This window comes from Diaphorina citri, unplaced genomic scaffold (genome assembly GCF_000475195.1).
Source record: "Diaphorina citri unplaced genomic scaffold, Diaci psyllid genome assembly version 1.1 scaffold296, whole genome shotgun sequence".
NCBI lineage: Eukaryota > Metazoa > Arthropoda > Insecta > Hemiptera > Psyllidae > Diaphorina > Diaphorina citri.
In genome coordinates this window covers 137950-155701 of record NW_007377732.1, presented here as the reverse complement: position 1 = coordinate 155701, position 17752 = coordinate 137950, and the positions used below count along the sequence as shown (strand labels likewise).

General features: G+C 37.9%; 4 protein-coding genes across 5 annotated transcripts in view; 1 reads left to right on the top strand and 3 right to left on the bottom strand.

Moving 5' to 3' along the window:
• LOC103507212 (superoxide dismutase [Cu-Zn]) overlaps positions 1 to 1511 on the top strand; it is a 57944-nt gene extending 56433 nt beyond the window's left edge. For both annotated transcript variants that reach the window (XM_026822138.1, XM_026822137.1), the window contains one exon: positions 770 to 1511. In XM_026822138.1, coding sequence (XP_026677939.1) covers positions 770 to 857 — 88 coding nt within the window. In that variant the 3' untranslated portion in view covers positions 858 to 1511. The remainder of the gene's footprint in view (positions 1 to 769) is intronic.
• On the bottom strand, positions 1209 to 2572 carry LOC103507211 (succinate dehydrogenase cytochrome b560 subunit, mitochondrial-like). Its single transcript, XM_008471662.2, has 2 exons — positions 2315 to 2572; positions 1209 to 1984 (listed from the first exon to the last, which is right to left on the bottom strand). The coding sequence occupies exons 1-2, from the start codon at positions 2510 to 2512 to the stop codon at positions 1736 to 1738; spliced, it is 447 nt and encodes a 148-aa protein (XP_008469884.2). The 5' UTR covers positions 2513 to 2572; the 3' UTR covers positions 1209 to 1735.
• A 298-nt stretch (positions 2573 to 2870) lies between these two features.
• On the bottom strand, positions 2871 to 4593 carry LOC103507210 (succinate dehydrogenase cytochrome b560 subunit, mitochondrial-like; the record flags this gene model as incomplete). The annotated part of the gene is made up of 2 exons (XM_026822128.1): positions 2871 to 3527; positions 4419 to 4593. Coding segments are annotated over 2 exons (324 nt in total), but the record flags the coding sequence as incomplete, so codon positions are not given.
• A 494-nt stretch (positions 4594 to 5087) lies between these two features.
• LOC103507199 lies at positions 5088 to 16498 on the bottom strand. The gene is made up of 3 exons (XM_008471649.3): positions 16215 to 16498; positions 15179 to 15558; positions 5088 to 14399 (listed from the first exon to the last, which is right to left on the bottom strand). Exons 2-3 carry the CDS (start codon positions 15405 to 15407, stop codon positions 6385 to 6387), a joined length of 8244 nt encoding a protein of 2747 aa, XP_008469871.2. The 5' UTR covers positions 15408 to 15558; positions 16215 to 16498; the 3' UTR covers positions 5088 to 6384.
• Between the last annotated feature and the right edge of the window lie 1254 nt (positions 16499 to 17752).

Here is a 17752-nt window from a genome sequence, read left to right as displayed (position 1 = left end):
CTTTTTTAAAAGCTGTGACATTGAATAAAAGTACATTAATTAGTTCTCCACCACAGCAGCAGCTAACTTTTTTTTTTTAAGGAATCTAGAGGGAGGGTTTAACGTCGCTGTAAAATATGTAGGTAGTAGGTAGCTATTTTTACTCTCTACTTATTAGACTAATAAAGTTGGGCAGAAAATTCCATTAGAGCAGCTATGAACTTAACGATAATAAAGGTAAAATAATGACCTTAGTTTTCTTCTTTTTTCCAAGAGGTTTGACAGAGGGAACTGTAACGGCTACGGTCTTATCGTCCCGAAATTGAAGAGAGAAAGATAAGATAGGAGAAAGCTAGCCGTTCCGAAAACGAACCTTATCTGTTTGGGATAAAGTTCGCCCCGGGCGGGAATCGAATCCGCGACCTAGCGCTTAGAAAGGCAGGCAACAATTAAATGACCTTGGACCTTGTCTGGCTGGGGGCCTTTAACAGGGAGTATACCAGGCTGAATTTCCCTTGCTAAAGAATCAGCAAAGGTTGAGTGCGAAGGGCATCCACTCGTAAAATTTGTAGCCAAAACCAAATGTCAGCCCAAAGCAATCATCCTAGTTAGGGTTGATTGAGAGGCTGACGAAAAACGCCGACCCCATCTGTACACGGGAAAAAGCGAATTAAACAGAAAAAGTCGATGGTAAAGGTTGCTCCCTACAAACTAAAACTTGACAGGTTCTTTTCAAGAAGTGCTTGAAGACTTTTTTAAAAATCTTTTTGCTTCCTCTTCCTCATTTCAGACACCCCATCTACTCTTCATCGCTGCAGAACATCGCACAAAGCTCCACCATAGTTTTGAGTTTGATCGCGCTCAAATTTCTCTTCTAAAAGCTGCTTCAACTAGAGAACGCTCTCCCTGGTTCACGAGAGAGGAAGCACTTGATCTAAGTCAAAAACCAAGGAATGCACTGCGCTTACTCCTTAAAAAATTAGAACGTAAAATTGTTTAGTCGATGAGATTTGTAATTAGATCTGGGTTAAAATAAAAACTCAAATAGAGTCCAATCTTTCGGAATAAAATTGGACTAAGCAGGTTCTTACATTGGATCCTTTAAATCAGCGGTTCCCAAACTTTTTCTACGCGGCCCCCTTTTTCCAATTGTGAAGGCGCCGCGGCTCTTTTACTATATTTTATGTGACTCAACTTTAAAAGGGATCCTCGCGGCCCCCTCGGGGAAGTTTTTTTTTGTCCTTTCCTATCCTGTCCTAAATAATTATTTCATAAGAATGTAAGCAACCTCCAAAATTGAGTATCACAGTAGTTTTGTACACTGGAGGTCCCGGCCGTACGGACGGCCTACAGACACGTAGAGTTAAAGAATGTTATTAGAACATTCAAAGAGTCCTCCATTTATTTGCCTATGCTTTTTATTTAAAGTATGTACTAAGTAAAAATTAAGCTTTTCTCATTTTTCCTTAGGGACCTAATTCGATTCCCGGCGGGGACGAAAATATCAATCAAATATTTTAAACTTTGGCCATATTCTAATAATGTACCCACTAGATTCGTACTCGTAGGAGCTTAGCCAATCCTTTAGGGACGTTTGCCCTACACCTACATAAGCCTTGAAGTGGGCTTTTTTAACCCCAAAAAGGGCCCATTTAAAATTCGAGCCTTCAGTTTATTTTATTATTATTATTATTTTTACATTTTTATAAGAATTAATTTCATAATTTCGAAACAAAAATAGTATGTAGATATCCCTCTAAGAGCAGCCCATTCCCACTTGTGAGTTTCGCATTTTTTTTATTCTTATTTTTTTTTTTTTTTTTTTTTTTTGAATTCCCAAAATGAATTTGCCAGCCAGCAGGATTGGAGCAGACAGATTGAGAGCATCCACAAAACTAACCACTGAGTTGATATCGGTTGTCAAACCTACACCGGCTAAACCTAATGCATATGCTGTGAGAGCCACACCAGTGCCTCGGTGAGTGATTGACAGAACAGAGGTGATCTGAAAAGAGGTCAGTCAGATTAGTTAAATATGACAGAAGTTTTTTTATTATTATTATTTTTTTTTTTATCCCCCTTAGTCAATTTACATAAAGTACCTAGATACTTATTTGATATTGTTTTTACTTTGGGGGTGAGCCCTTTTTTTTTTTTTTTTTTTTTTTTTTTTTTTCACTTTAACAATACTACTTGTAAATTAATAAGACTTTTCAGCCTTCTAGTATTATTCTGGGTTCCATTAACCACTGCCTAGCAAACATGGCGTATCCGTATACCCATGTTGTTTCCAAATGTCAGGAACTTGACCATTAGGTCATTCTCTCACATTTACCTGCAGCTTGTAAATAGTAAGATGAGGTGACAGAGGCCTTCCCAGTCGTTCATTTCTGACGGCATGGCCTTCTTTAGACGGGACACCTGTGGGAGCTGCAACAGGTTTGATGGTAATTGTGCGTATGTGAGGTAACAACCTCAAGTGTGAAGAAGCGATGGGGTTGCACAGAGTACTCAGCTTGAAAATGGAGTTCATGGTTGTTTACTGTTTGTTTGTGATCTGGAAAAGAAATTGAGCATAAAATAAGTTTGTAAAATATGCATGTGGTTATTATTCAGAAGCCACAACAATGAAAAAGAAAGCTCCTTTTTGTGTTTAACCTAACCGTATAATAACACTGGTCACAGCTCCTTTGAGAAAGCTCTTTTTTTGTGTTTAAACATAAATATATAGGTAATAACACTGGTCACTGCTCATTTCTGACAGCTCCTTATTGAAGCAATTTCTCACCGTTGTGACTTCTGGACAAGTAGATGCCTAATGCAATTTCTCATTGCCATGGCTTCTGATGCTTAATTAAAAAAAAAATGGTAAAGTGAAAAGAATGTGGGACTGATTTTGATTTTAAAGTTCACACTTTTATTCATTTATGAATAAATAATATTTACAAGGACATTCATGAAAATGGGCCATTAGCTAGTAAAATAGGTACCTACTACATGTGTTGAAAAAAAAAAATCAAGTTCAAAATTAAGTATTGTAAACCCAGGACATGGAAGGAACTTAGATATTGTCTCTGGGTGTCAAAAAAACCCACTTGAAAAAAAAAAAGATTAAAAAAAAAAAAACTTAGTAGGTATTAATTGCTATTTCATCAAGTTTTTAAGAAATAGCTACCTACTTGGGCATAATTTACCATATTATTTTCCAAAGGTGGTTACATAATATTTCCTTTTTACTTTAATAAATTTTTCCTACTTGATCAACTCACTTGTCTACAGTAGAGTCAAGATGAGATTGGCTCCTTTAGTGGTGTAAACTGTAGACCTTAACAATGACACCAATTTTCAATTATAACAAGGGGATTGGGGGGTTTTTTTCTACTTGATCAACTCACTTGTCTACAGTAGAGTTAGGACTAGATTGGTCAATATTGCAGCTCCCAACATAGCATAACCAGTGGTGTAGACCTTTTTGATAGTGAGGGCACGACCAGTGTCCCAGATCAGATGACGAATCCCGTTGGCCGTGTGATACGACACTGGGAACGCTGTGGAAGAGAAAGAAAGAGGATAAAACTCTGTTAATAAAAGAGTAATGACCTCCTGCTCTGACAGACAATGTTGAGCATCAACTCCCTCTTATGCTATTTGGGAAAACTGAACTGGTATAGAAAAATACATATAATTGCAGTGTGGAATCGGCGCGAACGACCTGTTTAAATCAGAGTTAAAGTGATTATTTGTTAGGTTTATATTAGACATCCTATGTATTAACATTATTCTTACCGTTTTTATTATTATTGGATACTAGGTAATACCTAGTTTAATGTTAATACCTAGTAAGTATCCAATAATAATAAAAACGGTAAGAATAACAGAGTTAAAGTGCCTAATGGGGGAAAAAAAGGAATGAAAGGAAGTGGTTGGTCATCCATCTCTTGGGGACAAACAAAAAAGAGATCAAAAACAAGAAGCAGTTTTTGTTATTGTGTTGATTTGAGATAAAGTAATTTTCACCAGCTTAGTTGGTTGAGAGGGTAGCACATCTGCTTTGTAAGTGCTAGGTCACGGGTGTGACTCCTGCCTGGGGTCAACTTTATCCTATACCTACATAGAAGGTTCGTTCTTGGAACAGCTGATTTTCTTCTATACGGCTTTCCTCTCTTAGATTTTGGGACAAAAAGAACTCCATTGTACCAATTTGCTCTTTTAAATAAATATCCATATAATAAGCCATAGCATGTTTGCACCAGTTAAGCAACAAATGCATCCTGCTGGATTTTTCCAGCCCCAGTCGGTGAGGTTAATGTGAGGAGCCAGGTAGAATTGTATGTATTGTTGAATTGAGCCAAGTCATTGAATGGAGATTAAAAGCCCTAGAAAAACAGAAATAATTGGAGGAATAAACTAACAAACTTGTGTTAGATCTCAATTCTTACCCAAAATGAATTTGCCAGCCAGCAGGATTGGAGCAGACAGATTGAGAGCATCCACAAAACTAACCACTGAGTTGATATCGGTTGTCAAACCTACACCGGCTAAACCTAATGCATATGCTGTGAGAGCCACACCAGTGCCTCGGTGAGTGATTGACAGAACAGAGGTGATCTGAAAAGAGGTCAGTCAGATTAGTTAAATATGACAGAAGTTTTTTTATTATTATTATTTTTTTTTTTATCCCCCTTAGTCAATTTACATAAAGTACCTAGATACTAGAGAGAGAGAAAAAGAGAATGGAGAGGGGGGGGGGGGGGGGGGGGGGGGGGAAGAGATAAACACAAATAATTATTAATAATAAAAAAAAGAACTAGCTATTGAAAAAAATATACAAAGACAAGTCAACTGGAAAAATGTCAAAGTAACATCCAAAAAGAGAACAAACTATCTCTTGTGATAGCTTCTAAAAAATTTACGGGGATAGGTAAACAAAAAAAAGTAAATAGATTATACCTATCATTTTAATATAAGACTAAAAGTTAAATTTCACCCACCAAGTTATTTTTTCTGGGAGTTAAATACCTATAATCTTCCCCAGAAGGAACTAACGCCATTTTTTTTTTTTTTTTTTTTTTTTTAATCCTATAAACTTCCCCAAAAAGAAATAACCCCCTTTTTTTTTTTTTTTTTTTTTTTTTTTTTTATGTTCCATTATTTACCTATGTCTGGAGGCTTGCTTAACTAAATATATATCAAAGAACGTACGAAAATGGGTTTTTGTCCTCAGTAATCAAGAATCTTTATATGTAACCCTTTATAAGTTCCTTTGAACCAACGCAATCTACAAAACTCGTCCAAATCAGAGAATTTTTCAGGGACTAATATGAATCTCGTATTTATGTATGTCTGATAGGACTAATACCTAATCCGACTTTTAATGGTTAGCAGGAAGGAACAAACCACTCTGCCCAATCAGAATATTCTGATATCAAATAGCCAAGTGGTATCATTTGGCCATAAAAAAATGGCAAATATGTGGGCCAGTAATGATTGGCCCTGAAAACTGTAACTATGTATAATAAATATTATTTATGTAATGTGTATGGAGAGTACATAATAATACTACTACAGGTAAAAATTTTTGGTCTTCGTATTCCTCTAAAAAAAAAAAAAAATCTCTATTGATTGCCAGGATCATAATCTGAGAACTTGAGTTTAACTCTTGGATTAACAATCGGATTGGCTAAAAAGTTTGAACCCAATCAATGAGATTGCTTAAACCAGGAGTTAAACCATGTTTGGCCAGGAGAGTAGTTATCAATAAAATTGCATGTACTAGATAACTAGACCACCATAGTAAATACTTAACCCCGATAGGTTAGTGGTTAATAAACTACCAGGATGGTTAAGAAGATGGGGCTTGTGTATGCCATGTTTACCAATGTCAATCTGGTTTGGCTTAAATTAGCCTCATATCCTATAGCTATTCCGCTAAGTACAACATTATATGGGTGCAATTTGAATCCAATAGCTAATCTAAAATCTAACCATTTCTCCTTCCTAATCCCGGTTTTTTTAGAAGTCAGTACTGACTTGGGATAGCTGTTATTTATAAAATAAATAAATAATTGAATTGAAAATCTTTGCCATTCAGGTGTTGTCAATACCTACGTCAATTTGAACCAATTAATACAGTACAGGTTACAGGTAGGTTAAAAAGTCAATTAAAACGTTACCAATGTGGTATATTTTAAGTGCCAAAGAATATGAGATCGTCGTCTGTAGTTAGCACAGGTTCAAAGTCAACTCGAAGTCACTCACTATTTATTTGTCAGAAAAAGAATCCTCTGGAGGTAGCACGAGTTAAAATCCTTAAGCGTTCACAAGTGAACGATGAAAATCTCCATCCTTGCATGAAAAATCCATTTTCAACATATGTAGTTATGAAGAAAATTATGCATAACTTGTTTAGAACGGCTGATATTTGGGCCGACACTGCGGACAGTACCATTTGCCTTTCGGGGGCACCAGGATATTGACACACTCAAAGTGATACCATTCAATCTCACAGTCTTCTCCATCGCACGCGATCATCTCCGACACCTCATCATATGGACAGCGACAGTAACAATACAAGGGCACTGCGCTAGGCGCTGGCTCTACTGGGGGTGTTTGGTAGTGCTCCTCCGCGGTGTCATCATCTTCATCAGAAGAAGAGCTAGAACTTTGCTGGGAGGATTGATACGCCCCAGAGGCATAGTCAGGGGTGGCGTAGCTTTGGTTATACGTGTCGTAATAATCAGGCGTGGACTTTTGCCGGAACGGATTCTCAATACGGATCTTGTTCTCGTAGGGCGGAGGACTAGGAGGCTGCACGGGGATCTTATCATTGAATGAATGTTTCCACAGGATTTTCTTCTTGAAAGGCGGCTGCTTCACAATCGAATACTCCTCGCTCTCATCGTTATCGTAGTCCAGATTATCGTCCTCGTCGTCGCTGTAACCATAGAAACGGTTTTGTTTGCGTTTCCGTTTGGAGCTGCGGGTCGTATCGTCACCAGGCGGTGCTGAGGGTGGGGTATCCGCGGGGTACTGCGTGTGCGAGATCAACGGGACGGGCGTTTTCTTCTTCTCAAACGCAGGCGATGGCTTCATAAACGGATGCTTGAATGATGTTTTGAACGCGGACACTGGGGTGGATGTCTTGGGGGTTGACGTGGGTACGTTTCGCACGCGTGGACGTTTTCGCTTCTTGGGTGTTCGGGAGGACGCCGCAGTATGTAAGGGAGGAATGATCGGTGGGGGAGGATAATGGAAAGGTGAGGGGAGTGCTTGCACAGGGCTGTGGGGAGGGAGGGCTGGTGGCGGTGGCTTCTCTTCAACTTTGGGTGCTGCTAGCTGAGGCTTCTCATCGTAGAAGTCTTCGTCCGACTCAGAAACGTCTGTGTCTAGATCAGACTCCTGGATGGGAGAGGGTGGGGGTAGAGGTGGTGGGGCAACCTCATGATCAACTGTTACATCGCGTGGGGGAGAACCCTCGACGACACTATTGTCTATTGTGACATTCAGCTCATCACTGTGGTTATGATGCTTTCCCTTCACCTTCTTCCGTTTCTCTTGTTTCTTTGTGAGCCGTTTTTCCTCTTGCTTTTTTCGATTTTCCGGATCACTACTGTCCGAATCGGAAGAGGAATCATCGGATGAGCTAGAGGAAGAAGAACTTGAACTAGAACAGGAACAGTTGGAACCACACTGAGAACCACAGGAGCTGGAACTAGAGGAATCACTAGAAGAATCATCACTCGTCGTTTTGTTCAGAGTGCTGTCTGCGGATTTATCATGTGCTCCATGTTCGGTATCATCCTGCGTCTCAGCAGTAGTGGGATTTTGTGCAGACTCATCTACAGCTGTGGGATTAGCAACGTCAGATGTAGCTTCAGCAGGTACCTCGGGAGGCGGTTCTTCTTCACGAGGTCTCTCATAAACGACGTGGTAATCATGTTCTTCATCCACATGCCGATAGACGTTCAGTGATTGAGTGAATGATTTGAACTGATCCCACACGTTAGGTACGATGTCTAGTGTGGTGGTCAGAGGTTCTTCAACTGGTGGTAGAGACACTTGAGTGTTCTCTGTTGAATCTGCAGGTGCACTTGGCGCTTGGACAGTCAGATCGGCTGTAAGGTCTGGCATGTCAACCGTTGGCTTTGTATTTTCTACAGGTGTCTCTGATTGTTCGGCAGGAGGATTGAGGTTTTCAGTTGTAGAAGGTTCGACAGGTTTGTCACTTGATGTGTCTTCAGGTTGAGCTGGAACGATGTCGGTGTTAAGGGTTGTCGCTTCTGTTGTAGGTGATTTGGGTAATTCTGTATTTGCAGGTGATTTAGGTTCTTCTGTGTTGGAGGGTGTTTCGCTAGGTACATCATCGTCCGAGCTATCACTGTCAGAGGAAAGGTTGAGAGGAGGAAGGTTCATACTGTTCAAATCAAACTTGGACTTTTTCTTTTTCTTCTTGCTACTCTGTTTGAGTTCTTGGGCGGGATTTGTTCCATCGTCTACATTACACACATCAATATGAGGCTCAGAGGTTTGATCACTCTTCGAGTCTTGAGGGGGTGGTGTTGGCGGCTTGGGAGGTGCCCGATGCCATTCAATATGTTTCTCAAGTAGTTTCCTTGATACGAACTTCTTCTCGCATCCTTCCTCGGTGCATGCATATGGGAATATGCCACTGTGTATTCGTTTGTGTACTTTTAGAGTGACAGATTTCTTGAAGGTTAAATTACATTCGTCGCACGTAAACCGAGCGGGGGGTTGACAGAAATGATAAACATGAGACCATCGCTTCTGTAAACATTTCTTACACACGATACTTTCTGTGCCGTGCTTCCAGAACAAATGTTTGGTGATGTCCTGCTTGTTCCGATACGAGATATTACACTTGTAACACATATGGATGATTTTGTGCTTGAGAATATGCTGCAACAGTTTCCCTTCGTTGGCACAACTTTCAAGACAAACATTGCACGTGTTGTGTTTCTTACGCAAGTGGACCATGAGTCGGAACGCGGATGGAATTTTGTCCAAGCCACACACACCACACCAGTAGATATTATCTTGAGGGTTAGGATTGCTTACGCCTGCACAGTAATGGAACAGGAGCTCGCTTTGATTCAAAAGTATCTGCTTACACAGTAGACAAATTTGACTTGTTTTCGGATGCATCTTCCGTTTATGACTGGTTAACTCTCTCTGGTACTTAGACGCAAAGCTACACTGCAAGCAATAGTAAATGTTATCAAATGGTTTGAAACATTCTTTATCTGTAGCGTCAAACGTATCCGAGCTGAAAAAGTCGTCTTCCAGTTTGTGTAGATTGGTTTTGATGTATTGAATGAGATCTTCACTTGTGTCATTCTTGACAGGTGTATAGCGATGTTCGGCCAGGATGTGAAGTGCAAGCTGTTTGCCGTTCACTACAATCCGCGTTGCGTGATAACAATACACACAGATACTACAGGAAGTACGGACACATTCTTTAATGACCACTCGGATTTCTAAACTTTCAAGTTTTTCGTCCAACGAGAGTGCCATGGGTTGAATATCTTCAGACGCTAGTTGTATCTCTGGCTCTGCGTCTTGCTCTTCTTCTGGTAGTTGATCTACACCTGCAAACAGCTTCTCACATTTCTTTAGAAGTTCTTCTTTAAGCAAACTGGCCTTTTCATCGTTATTTCGTTCGATGAGTTTCACTGGCTCCTCTGGTTCTTTTTCATTAACTTCTTGTTCTTCATTTTCTTTTATTTCTTCGGACTCTGACTCTGTAATTCCTGTTTTACTCTTAATGGTTGTTTCTTCTAAACTTTCATTATACGTGTTCTCATTTTCTTTCTCTTGATCTTCCTCCTCTTCCTCATCTCTATCATAATCTTCTTCATGTGTTTCATCCTGTTCTATGCTTTCATTAGCATGCATTTTAACGTACTCATCTTGCATTCGTTGGTACTCTTCTTGTTTTTTCAACAGTTCTTGTTGTAATCTTTCATACTCGTCCTTTTCTCTTTGCTTTCTCTCATGTTCTTCCTGTATTCTTTGACTTTCTTCCTGCATTCTTTGATTTTCTTTCTCTTCGTACTCTAGTATTGATTTCCGAATAACTTCGTCAATCGCTTCATCATACCTTTTCTCTCGTGCTTCTTTTTCTTTAATTTCAGTTTCCGTTTTGATTCGTTCGTAAGTATCTCCCGAATTACTACATTTGATTTTAATTCGCAAAGGATTGATTTTGAAAGATGGCAAAGCCAACTTTTCTTGTGTTTCTTCGGTTGGTATTGAAGGAATTTCTCTTTGATTTTCTGGAGGCTCAGAATTGACGTCATCGTCATCTTCAAATACCGAGTCATCGATCTTCAATGAGTTCTCATTATCACTGTCATTGAAATCTCGGTTATCATCATCCTCATTATCTTCACTCATAGCTGATATTTCTCTCTCATTGGTAGTATCATTTGGTTTTATTGGACTATCATCAACAATGTCTTCGTTCGTCTCAACATTTGATGATACATCGGAAGAATTCAAAGTAGTATCATTCACATTGGATCTTTCTTCTCTGCAAGGACTACTAGAATCTTCGTTCCGATTTTCACCAGATGCGAGATTTTCTCGTTCTAGTTTATCCAGAACAACTCTTGCATCAAACAAATCTTTTATTAACTTCTCTTTGAAGGATGTTTCTTTCGTTTCATCTGATGTAATTTCTTTTTGATTCGTATCAACTAGAACGTCTTTTACTTCATTTCGATCGTTTTCTTGGACTTTTGCTTCAAGCGTATCCATAGCCTTACTGTTATTATCTGAAACTATATCAAGAGTTTCTGCTTTATTTGATGTAACCTGTTGTAGACTTATTTCTGTTGATTTTTCTGGGGTTTCACTAGCACAATTCATTATTGATTTATTCAGACTATCCTCAAGATCACTTTCCGTTTCATCGCCTGAATTTCGATCTTCAATGAGTAATTTGTGACAGTTCTCTAGTTCACTAAGGGCCGCGCTCGCACTTTCTACAATTTTAGGACTTTCGGGTTTTGACAAAGTTTCAGGTTGTTTTTCTACACTTTCACACTGTGGTAGAGTTTGTTGCGTTCTGTTCTCGGCAACTTCATTAATAGTTTCGGTAAGTTTGTCAAGGCTACTGACAGCTTTTTCTGCAACTGCTGAAGGACGAGGAAATACTTCCGTCTCCGATAGTATTGTAGCACTATTTAATTTATTTGGACTTGTATCTTCATCAAGTGAAATCACTGAAACACTATTCTTGTTAGTTTTTTCACCATCACCTTCAGTCATAGTGGCCAACATGAAGGACTCTGGATTCAGACCTTTACTGCGATCAGAAAAATCACAAGTATGATTAGCTATGTCATTCTGGGGTACAACAAGTCCACATGTAGTACACGTCAGAATGTAATTCTCATTGGTATATTCCTTATAACCTAAACTAGTTTCCCCAGCGATATGTTTAGTACACAGATTATGATGTTTGAGTAAGTGATCACACAAGTTTGCACTGTTACCAAACATTCCTAGACAATATAAACAAATAAATCTTTTGTGAAATTCCAACATGTGTAGATAGAGGTTCCAGGATTCGAAATAAATATGACATGATGCACAAAGAAATACTTTCCGTGTTAATGATTTACCAGGTTCAATATTCCTGGTAGTGACAGAGGTTTCATTGTTTATCTTATCTAGAACGGATTCTGGCTTGGAAATCAAACTCATAGTGACTGAGGCATTGTTTTTTACCAAGTGATTTGTGTTATTCTGAGGAACAACATTAACTGGTTTTTGTGCTGTTAAAGATGGTTTACTTTTGCTACTGGTCACTTCAACTCCTAGTGAATTTTCCATTGAAGAGTCACTATCACCTGTCAAGCCATTTTGAAGATTAGCTTTACAAGTATGTTTTGTAACTTCTAAAAAAGTTTGAAATCTCAATTTACAATGTCTACACCTCAGTTTCGAGGTTGAGGAATTACTTATTGCTAGTTTTTTCGCAGGTGGAACTTTACTACTCTTCACATCGTCCATATTTAGTTTACGTTTCAAGGGATTAGTTGAAATCGGTTCTCTATCGTTTGTATTTGTTTCTTCAGTTTCAACATTTCCACCTTCATCTCCTGAGTCCGTTTCTGTTGATTCATCGAGTTCATCATCAGTCGCTTCAAAAACTCCCATTTCTAAATCTTCCTGTTCATTATTTTCCGATGAAAGGTGTTCATTTGTTTTATCAACACAGTTTGTCTCAACACTAATTTCTTCACTTGGTGGATTACTTTGTTTTTCTTCACGGCATCCCTGTAGAATTTCCTCTATCCTATCAATAATTCTGAGCTTGTTGGTAATAATTTCATTCTCAACGTGAGAACTTGAATAGATTTCACAAGAAGTTTTATTTTCAATTAAAAGATCTTCTATTTTTCTTACTATGTCAGAGCTTGTTCGAGTTAAATGATTTAGAGTTACATTATCCTCACAGCTTTCTACAGTGAGCCTGCTTTCTTTAATAAGTTCTTCTAGTTTTTCAACTAATTCGGTGTCAGATCTCGGAACATTTTGACTTTCTTGTACATCAAAATTCCTACTTGTTTTACTTTCTTGTATAAGCGCTTCAATATTTTTCAATACATCAAAATTAGTTTTTCCATAATTAGCTTTGGTAGTATCAATCTGATCATCATCACAGATTCTGTTTTCATTTACTTCTGAAATGTAATTTTCTTTAGGTGTAATTTCTGTACATTTTCTTTCGTTTGATCTACTAAGTTCATCAGAATTATTTGAGGTGGGATTTTGAAAACCATCAATGCTAGTTTCATTTCCTGGTTTCTCAGAGTCCTGATCCTTAATATTTTCATTGGGATCTTCACTCATACAATTATTCAAGTCCTGTCTAGTTAGTTCATTTTGCACATTGTCTCCAATGCTTTCACTACGGTGTAATATTTTGTGTCCTTGTAATTCATTGCCTTTAGGATCAAGATGTCCATCATTTGACATTTCTTGGTCAGACTTTTCAGGTAATTCTTCATCAGAAGATCTGCTATCATGATCCATTGAAAGTCCATCATCACTATATTCTTCATTAGGAATTTTACTCTCACTTTTCATCACTTTATGTTCATGCACGTTTTCACTTGGTTCTTTCAGATGACTTTGGGCAGGTTGGTCAAAATCCAGTGTGCTTTGCGGATGACTTTCACTTATTCCTGGTGTTTTATTTGAATGAAGGTCAGAGTGTTCTTTGCTGTATGCATTGTCAATTGTTTCTTGTAGGTTCATTTGTATTTCTGAGTTACTACTGTTTATTCTTGTCGTCTCATTGCCATCTATATGTGTAGTATCTTCATTGAGTTTTATCTCATCATCAGATGTTCTTAAACCATCACCATTATCTTGTTCGCTCTCAGCACTTTCATCATCAGATCCTGCATAGTCTACAAGTTTATCACATTTATTAGCAAATTCGGACAGGGTATCATCACTCGTTTCCTTACAATCAATATCTTTTTCAGTTATATTCACACTAACTTCACTACTGTCAGTGATAGTTTTACTTCCAATAAGCTCTTGATTTTCACCTAAATTTACCTTCATATTGGAATCACAGTTCATGGGATTATCTTCAATATTATTTGATACATGCCTGTTGACTTCATCTACCGTCTCCTCTATACTACTATCCAATGTACTTGATTGATTGTTTATTGTGTTATCCAAATTACTCAACTCTTCAGGCTGTTCAGCAATGGTTTCACTGACATCAGAAGTATGTTGTTTTGTTACATTATCATGACTTGCATCAATGGTTATTTTACTGCTAGAAGTCCTACTATTATTATCAATGTCATTAGAACTTTCACTATTATTATTAACCCCCTGTTGACAATCACTTGAATGACTATTTCCTTCCAAGTCGAATTCCCTACCTCCTAAACTCTCTTCACCAGAATCTTTATCCCTGTACAATACTGTATCTAAACCAACCTCCCTACTTGAGTTCTTGTTACTTTCCATAGGTTCAGGTTCAATAGGGGAAGAGCTAGTATTTTCATCACAGTAGGTAGGGAACGTTTGTGTCACTAAGTTTACATTAGATGTAGGAATACTATTTACACTAGAACTAGAATATACATTACTACTAAAATGGTTTTCTGTACAATCCTCCATTGCTTCCTCTTGTCTACTCCTGGATTCTGCTGCTTGTTCAGGTGAATTCTGAACCACACGCTCTTCACTTTTTGACATTTCTAGATCCTCTTCTTTTGATAATACATCTGCATCTTTGTCCTTTGATAACATTTCTACAGCTTCATCTATTGCAGTTTCTATGGGGATGTCTTCTTGAGGCTCTTTACTACTTGTACTGATAACTTGAGTACCCTCTTGAAGGTTTTTTTCTGTAGAAGCTGGACCTGGAATAAAAATTGAGATTGATTTAAAAAAAAAAAAAAAAAAAAAAAAAAAAAAAAACACTGATTTGTAAAAGCGGGGCCTGGAAAAAAAAATGAAATTTATTTAAAAAAAAAAAAAAAAAAAAAAAAAAAAAACACTGAGTACCTAGTGACTCACCCTTACTTGTTTGGCCAGATGAGAATATTGAAATAACACTACATGTAAAAATGTAAATGCAGTTTCTTTGTGTTATTATGTCACAACTTTGGTGCTCACTGCAGCATTGTAGGATTTTCCCAATATCTCAATAATACTAATCCAATGTTTACCTACGATGCTGGCACCGGTTGCTATGTGCATTTATATGTCATAGCTACTCATTTTCCTCACAAGGCTGAGTGGGCCCTGCAACAGCCAGTCATGGAATCAATCATTTGCATGATACAAATTCCTTGACCCTGCCAGGAATTGAACCCAGGTCTCCCACAAGCAAGGCGAGCACAGTGACCACTACACCATGGGAGCTTTGAATACATTACATTTAAACCATTAATATTACCTAGATATTCCATAGGATAGGAAGGCAAGTCAAGTTTTTAGATGAAATTTTGGATGGTCAGTTTCTAGTGCAAAAACGCATTTGAAGGTCCCTAGTTTAATGATCATATTGATAGTGAAATTAAAAAAAAAAGGACCAATTACAATACCTTGTTTAGTTATCATTACCTACCTATATGTAAGACTATCATTACCTTGTATAGGTTCCCTATACGTAAGGGTAATAGAAAGTAATACTCACCTACTCTTGTATTAGTTTCATACATTCCACCCTGATGCTCTAGACTATTTCCATTAGGGTTGGACAAGTTGTCTTCTACTCCTAAAATTTCTTTCTCAGGATCTTGAATACAATTCAATTGTTCTTCTTCCATACTATCCTTAGTTTGCTGCATCACACCATCATTTTCTTCATCTTCCGAGTCACTTGAAACACAAGAGTTCAAACTTGGGCCATGATCTACCTCCATTGTTAGGTATTTTAAAAGAGTTCGATACTATGTTACAGAAGTGCATACATCTTCTCGATATATAATTTTGCTTGAAATGCTTTAGCTTTATATTAGTGTAAACTTAGTAGGCATGTTTTACCCGCCCGCCATATTTCTTGCAAATTTGAACCTGGAAAAAATAATAAAATCAATTGTCAGACAATTTCCTGAAGAATACAATTAACTTACACTATCTAAAGAGTACTTATAGAAATCTTTATTAAAAAAAAAAATCCAATGAACAACTAACAACTAGGGTGCCATGAAAATAAAAGTTGCCGATACCTACAATGTTTACTCCGTGTGTGATATTCATGACATCATCACTTAGGAGGTCTATTGTTTCACTATGATTATGACAAAAATAAACTACTACATCAACACCCACCCATATAGCTCTCTTGAGTAGAAGTTCACAATATTAGCAAATCATTGTGAAATACTCGTCACAAATTTCAAGCATCAACATTAACTTTACAAATGCATGTGGAGGGAAAAAAACATTAATGCAAATACTATTATTTTCCCCCGAATGTTTAGATTTAGTGAAAAAGAAAAACGCCATTTTTACATATCACAACACTCCATCTGAATAGTGTACCAGTTGGTGAAGTGAATAAATGGGTAGGTCACACTACTGAGAGAAAAATATCACAGAATTCATTTGAATGTGAGCAGTGATGGAATAAATGTTGACCTTGATAGCACGTACAATGGATATTTGTGCACCAATGCAGCCCAAGATAGCAATAGCTGGCATTTACTTAGAAAAAAGATAATAATTACCCAGTTTAGAGAGATGTTGACTGTAGTTCCAACGAATATGACTGCCTTGGTTCAAGTCACTCTTGCTTGTGCTCAGTACTCTGAAAGGGCTGATGGCTGGAGTTGCTGGGGGGACATGAAGCATTAATGAAATCCCTCTGAATCCTTCAAATGTTTTTCCCTATTGAACTTTCAACTTGACTGTAAGAATTACCATTCAATTGACTTATTTTGATAATTAATTAATGGTAAAGGGTAGTTTTTTCCCTTGATATTTTCAGAAGTACGCTCTACGCTTTTTTCGCTCGCTCTTGGTTTTCAGAAAAAAATAAAAATAATCAAAATGGCTGCCAATGTAAACAAAAAGGGCTGTGTTCGAACTTTTTGCGAGTATAAAGAACCATTTACACGATCACAGGTCTTCGATGTTGAACCCCCTTTATGCCCTTTTGGGACGGAAAATGATTTTTACTAATTATCAGGAGGGTGGAGGGTGCCATGATAATTATTACCTTGGAGCTCTAAAACTACAATAAAATAAAGGTGAATTTTCTTTCTTTTTTTTAGTTGTCTGGGAAAGGTAGGATGGAAATAAAAATCGTCCAACGATCAAATTGTTGAAACTAGAAACGGAACTCTTTAGCCGGAAAAGTCCGTGTTCGAAGTTTTTTTTTTGTCCTGCCAATTTTCATTTCCCTTATATCCCGATTATCCCGCGACATTTCCATTTTATGTGATTTTCCAGGAGAGATTTTTCATTTTTCTTTTTTTCTCTCGATTGAGTCGATTTGGTAGTTTGGTACTTTGGTATAACTTGAATGTGATCCTTCACAGACCATTCACCTGTGACAGTTATAGCAGTGTGTAGCTGGTTCACAGAATACAATGCCTCCCAGAACTTACAAGAGGAAACCCAATCCCACCTCCGATGCAGATTCTCCAAAGAAAGAGTTTCATGTCTCCGATAAAGTCTTTGCACAGTTCAAAGAGTACCCCCCTTGGCCGGGGAAAATCACAAAACTCTTCCCCGATGTTAAGAACCGAGCCAAGAGCAAATGTGAAGTGTACTTCTATGGGCGAAGGGAGTGTGGTAAGTGAGAAGGTTCCCAATTAATTTTTATGGGTAATAATTTGGAAGCTATGACAAAAAAAAAATGCTCTTTGTGTTTAACCTAACCCTATACTAACAGGTCACCACTCATTTCTGACAGCTCCTTTTTGTAGCAATTTTCCTTTGTCGTGACTTCTGAACAAGTAGGGATCAAATTCTGTAATCCTAGTCATAAGACAGTCTTTTCATTTGATTACTCACCTTTCCCCCCCCCCCCCCCTCCCCTGTCTTGTTGTCGCAACTCATACATATTCACAAATATGAATCCAACAAGGCCCAGTTTCAAAAAGCATTTCCATCATACTAAAGTTCTGAGCAAACTGTTCAAACTGGGCTTGGAGGAATTGAAAATGATCAGGGCAGAAATAAGAAAAGGAACTAACAGCCCATTCTAAAAAAGGAAGAGGTCCAAGGAAAAGAAAGGTATTCCGAGTCAATTGTATCGGAG

What these genes read in the sequence shown, in the direction of transcription:
- LOC103507211 (XM_008471662.2), bottom strand. Translation starts at nt 2,512, where the DNA reads ATGAACTCCATTTTCAAGCTGAGTACTCTGTGCAACCCCATCGCTTCT. An exon ending in TTACTATTTACAAGCTGCAG is followed by an intron (nt 1,985 to 2,314) that starts GTAAATGTGAGA and finishes ACCTCTTTTCAG; the next exon opens with ATCACCTCTGTTCTGTCAAT.
- LOC103507199 (XM_008471649.3), bottom strand. Translation starts at nt 15,407, where the DNA reads ATGGAGGTAGATCATGGCCCAAGTTTGAACTCTTGTGTTTCAAGTGAC. An exon ending in TGAAACTAATACAAGAGTAG is followed by an intron (nt 14,400 to 15,178) that starts GTGAGTATTACT and finishes TTTTTATTCCAG; the next exon opens with GTCCAGCTTCTACAGAAAAA.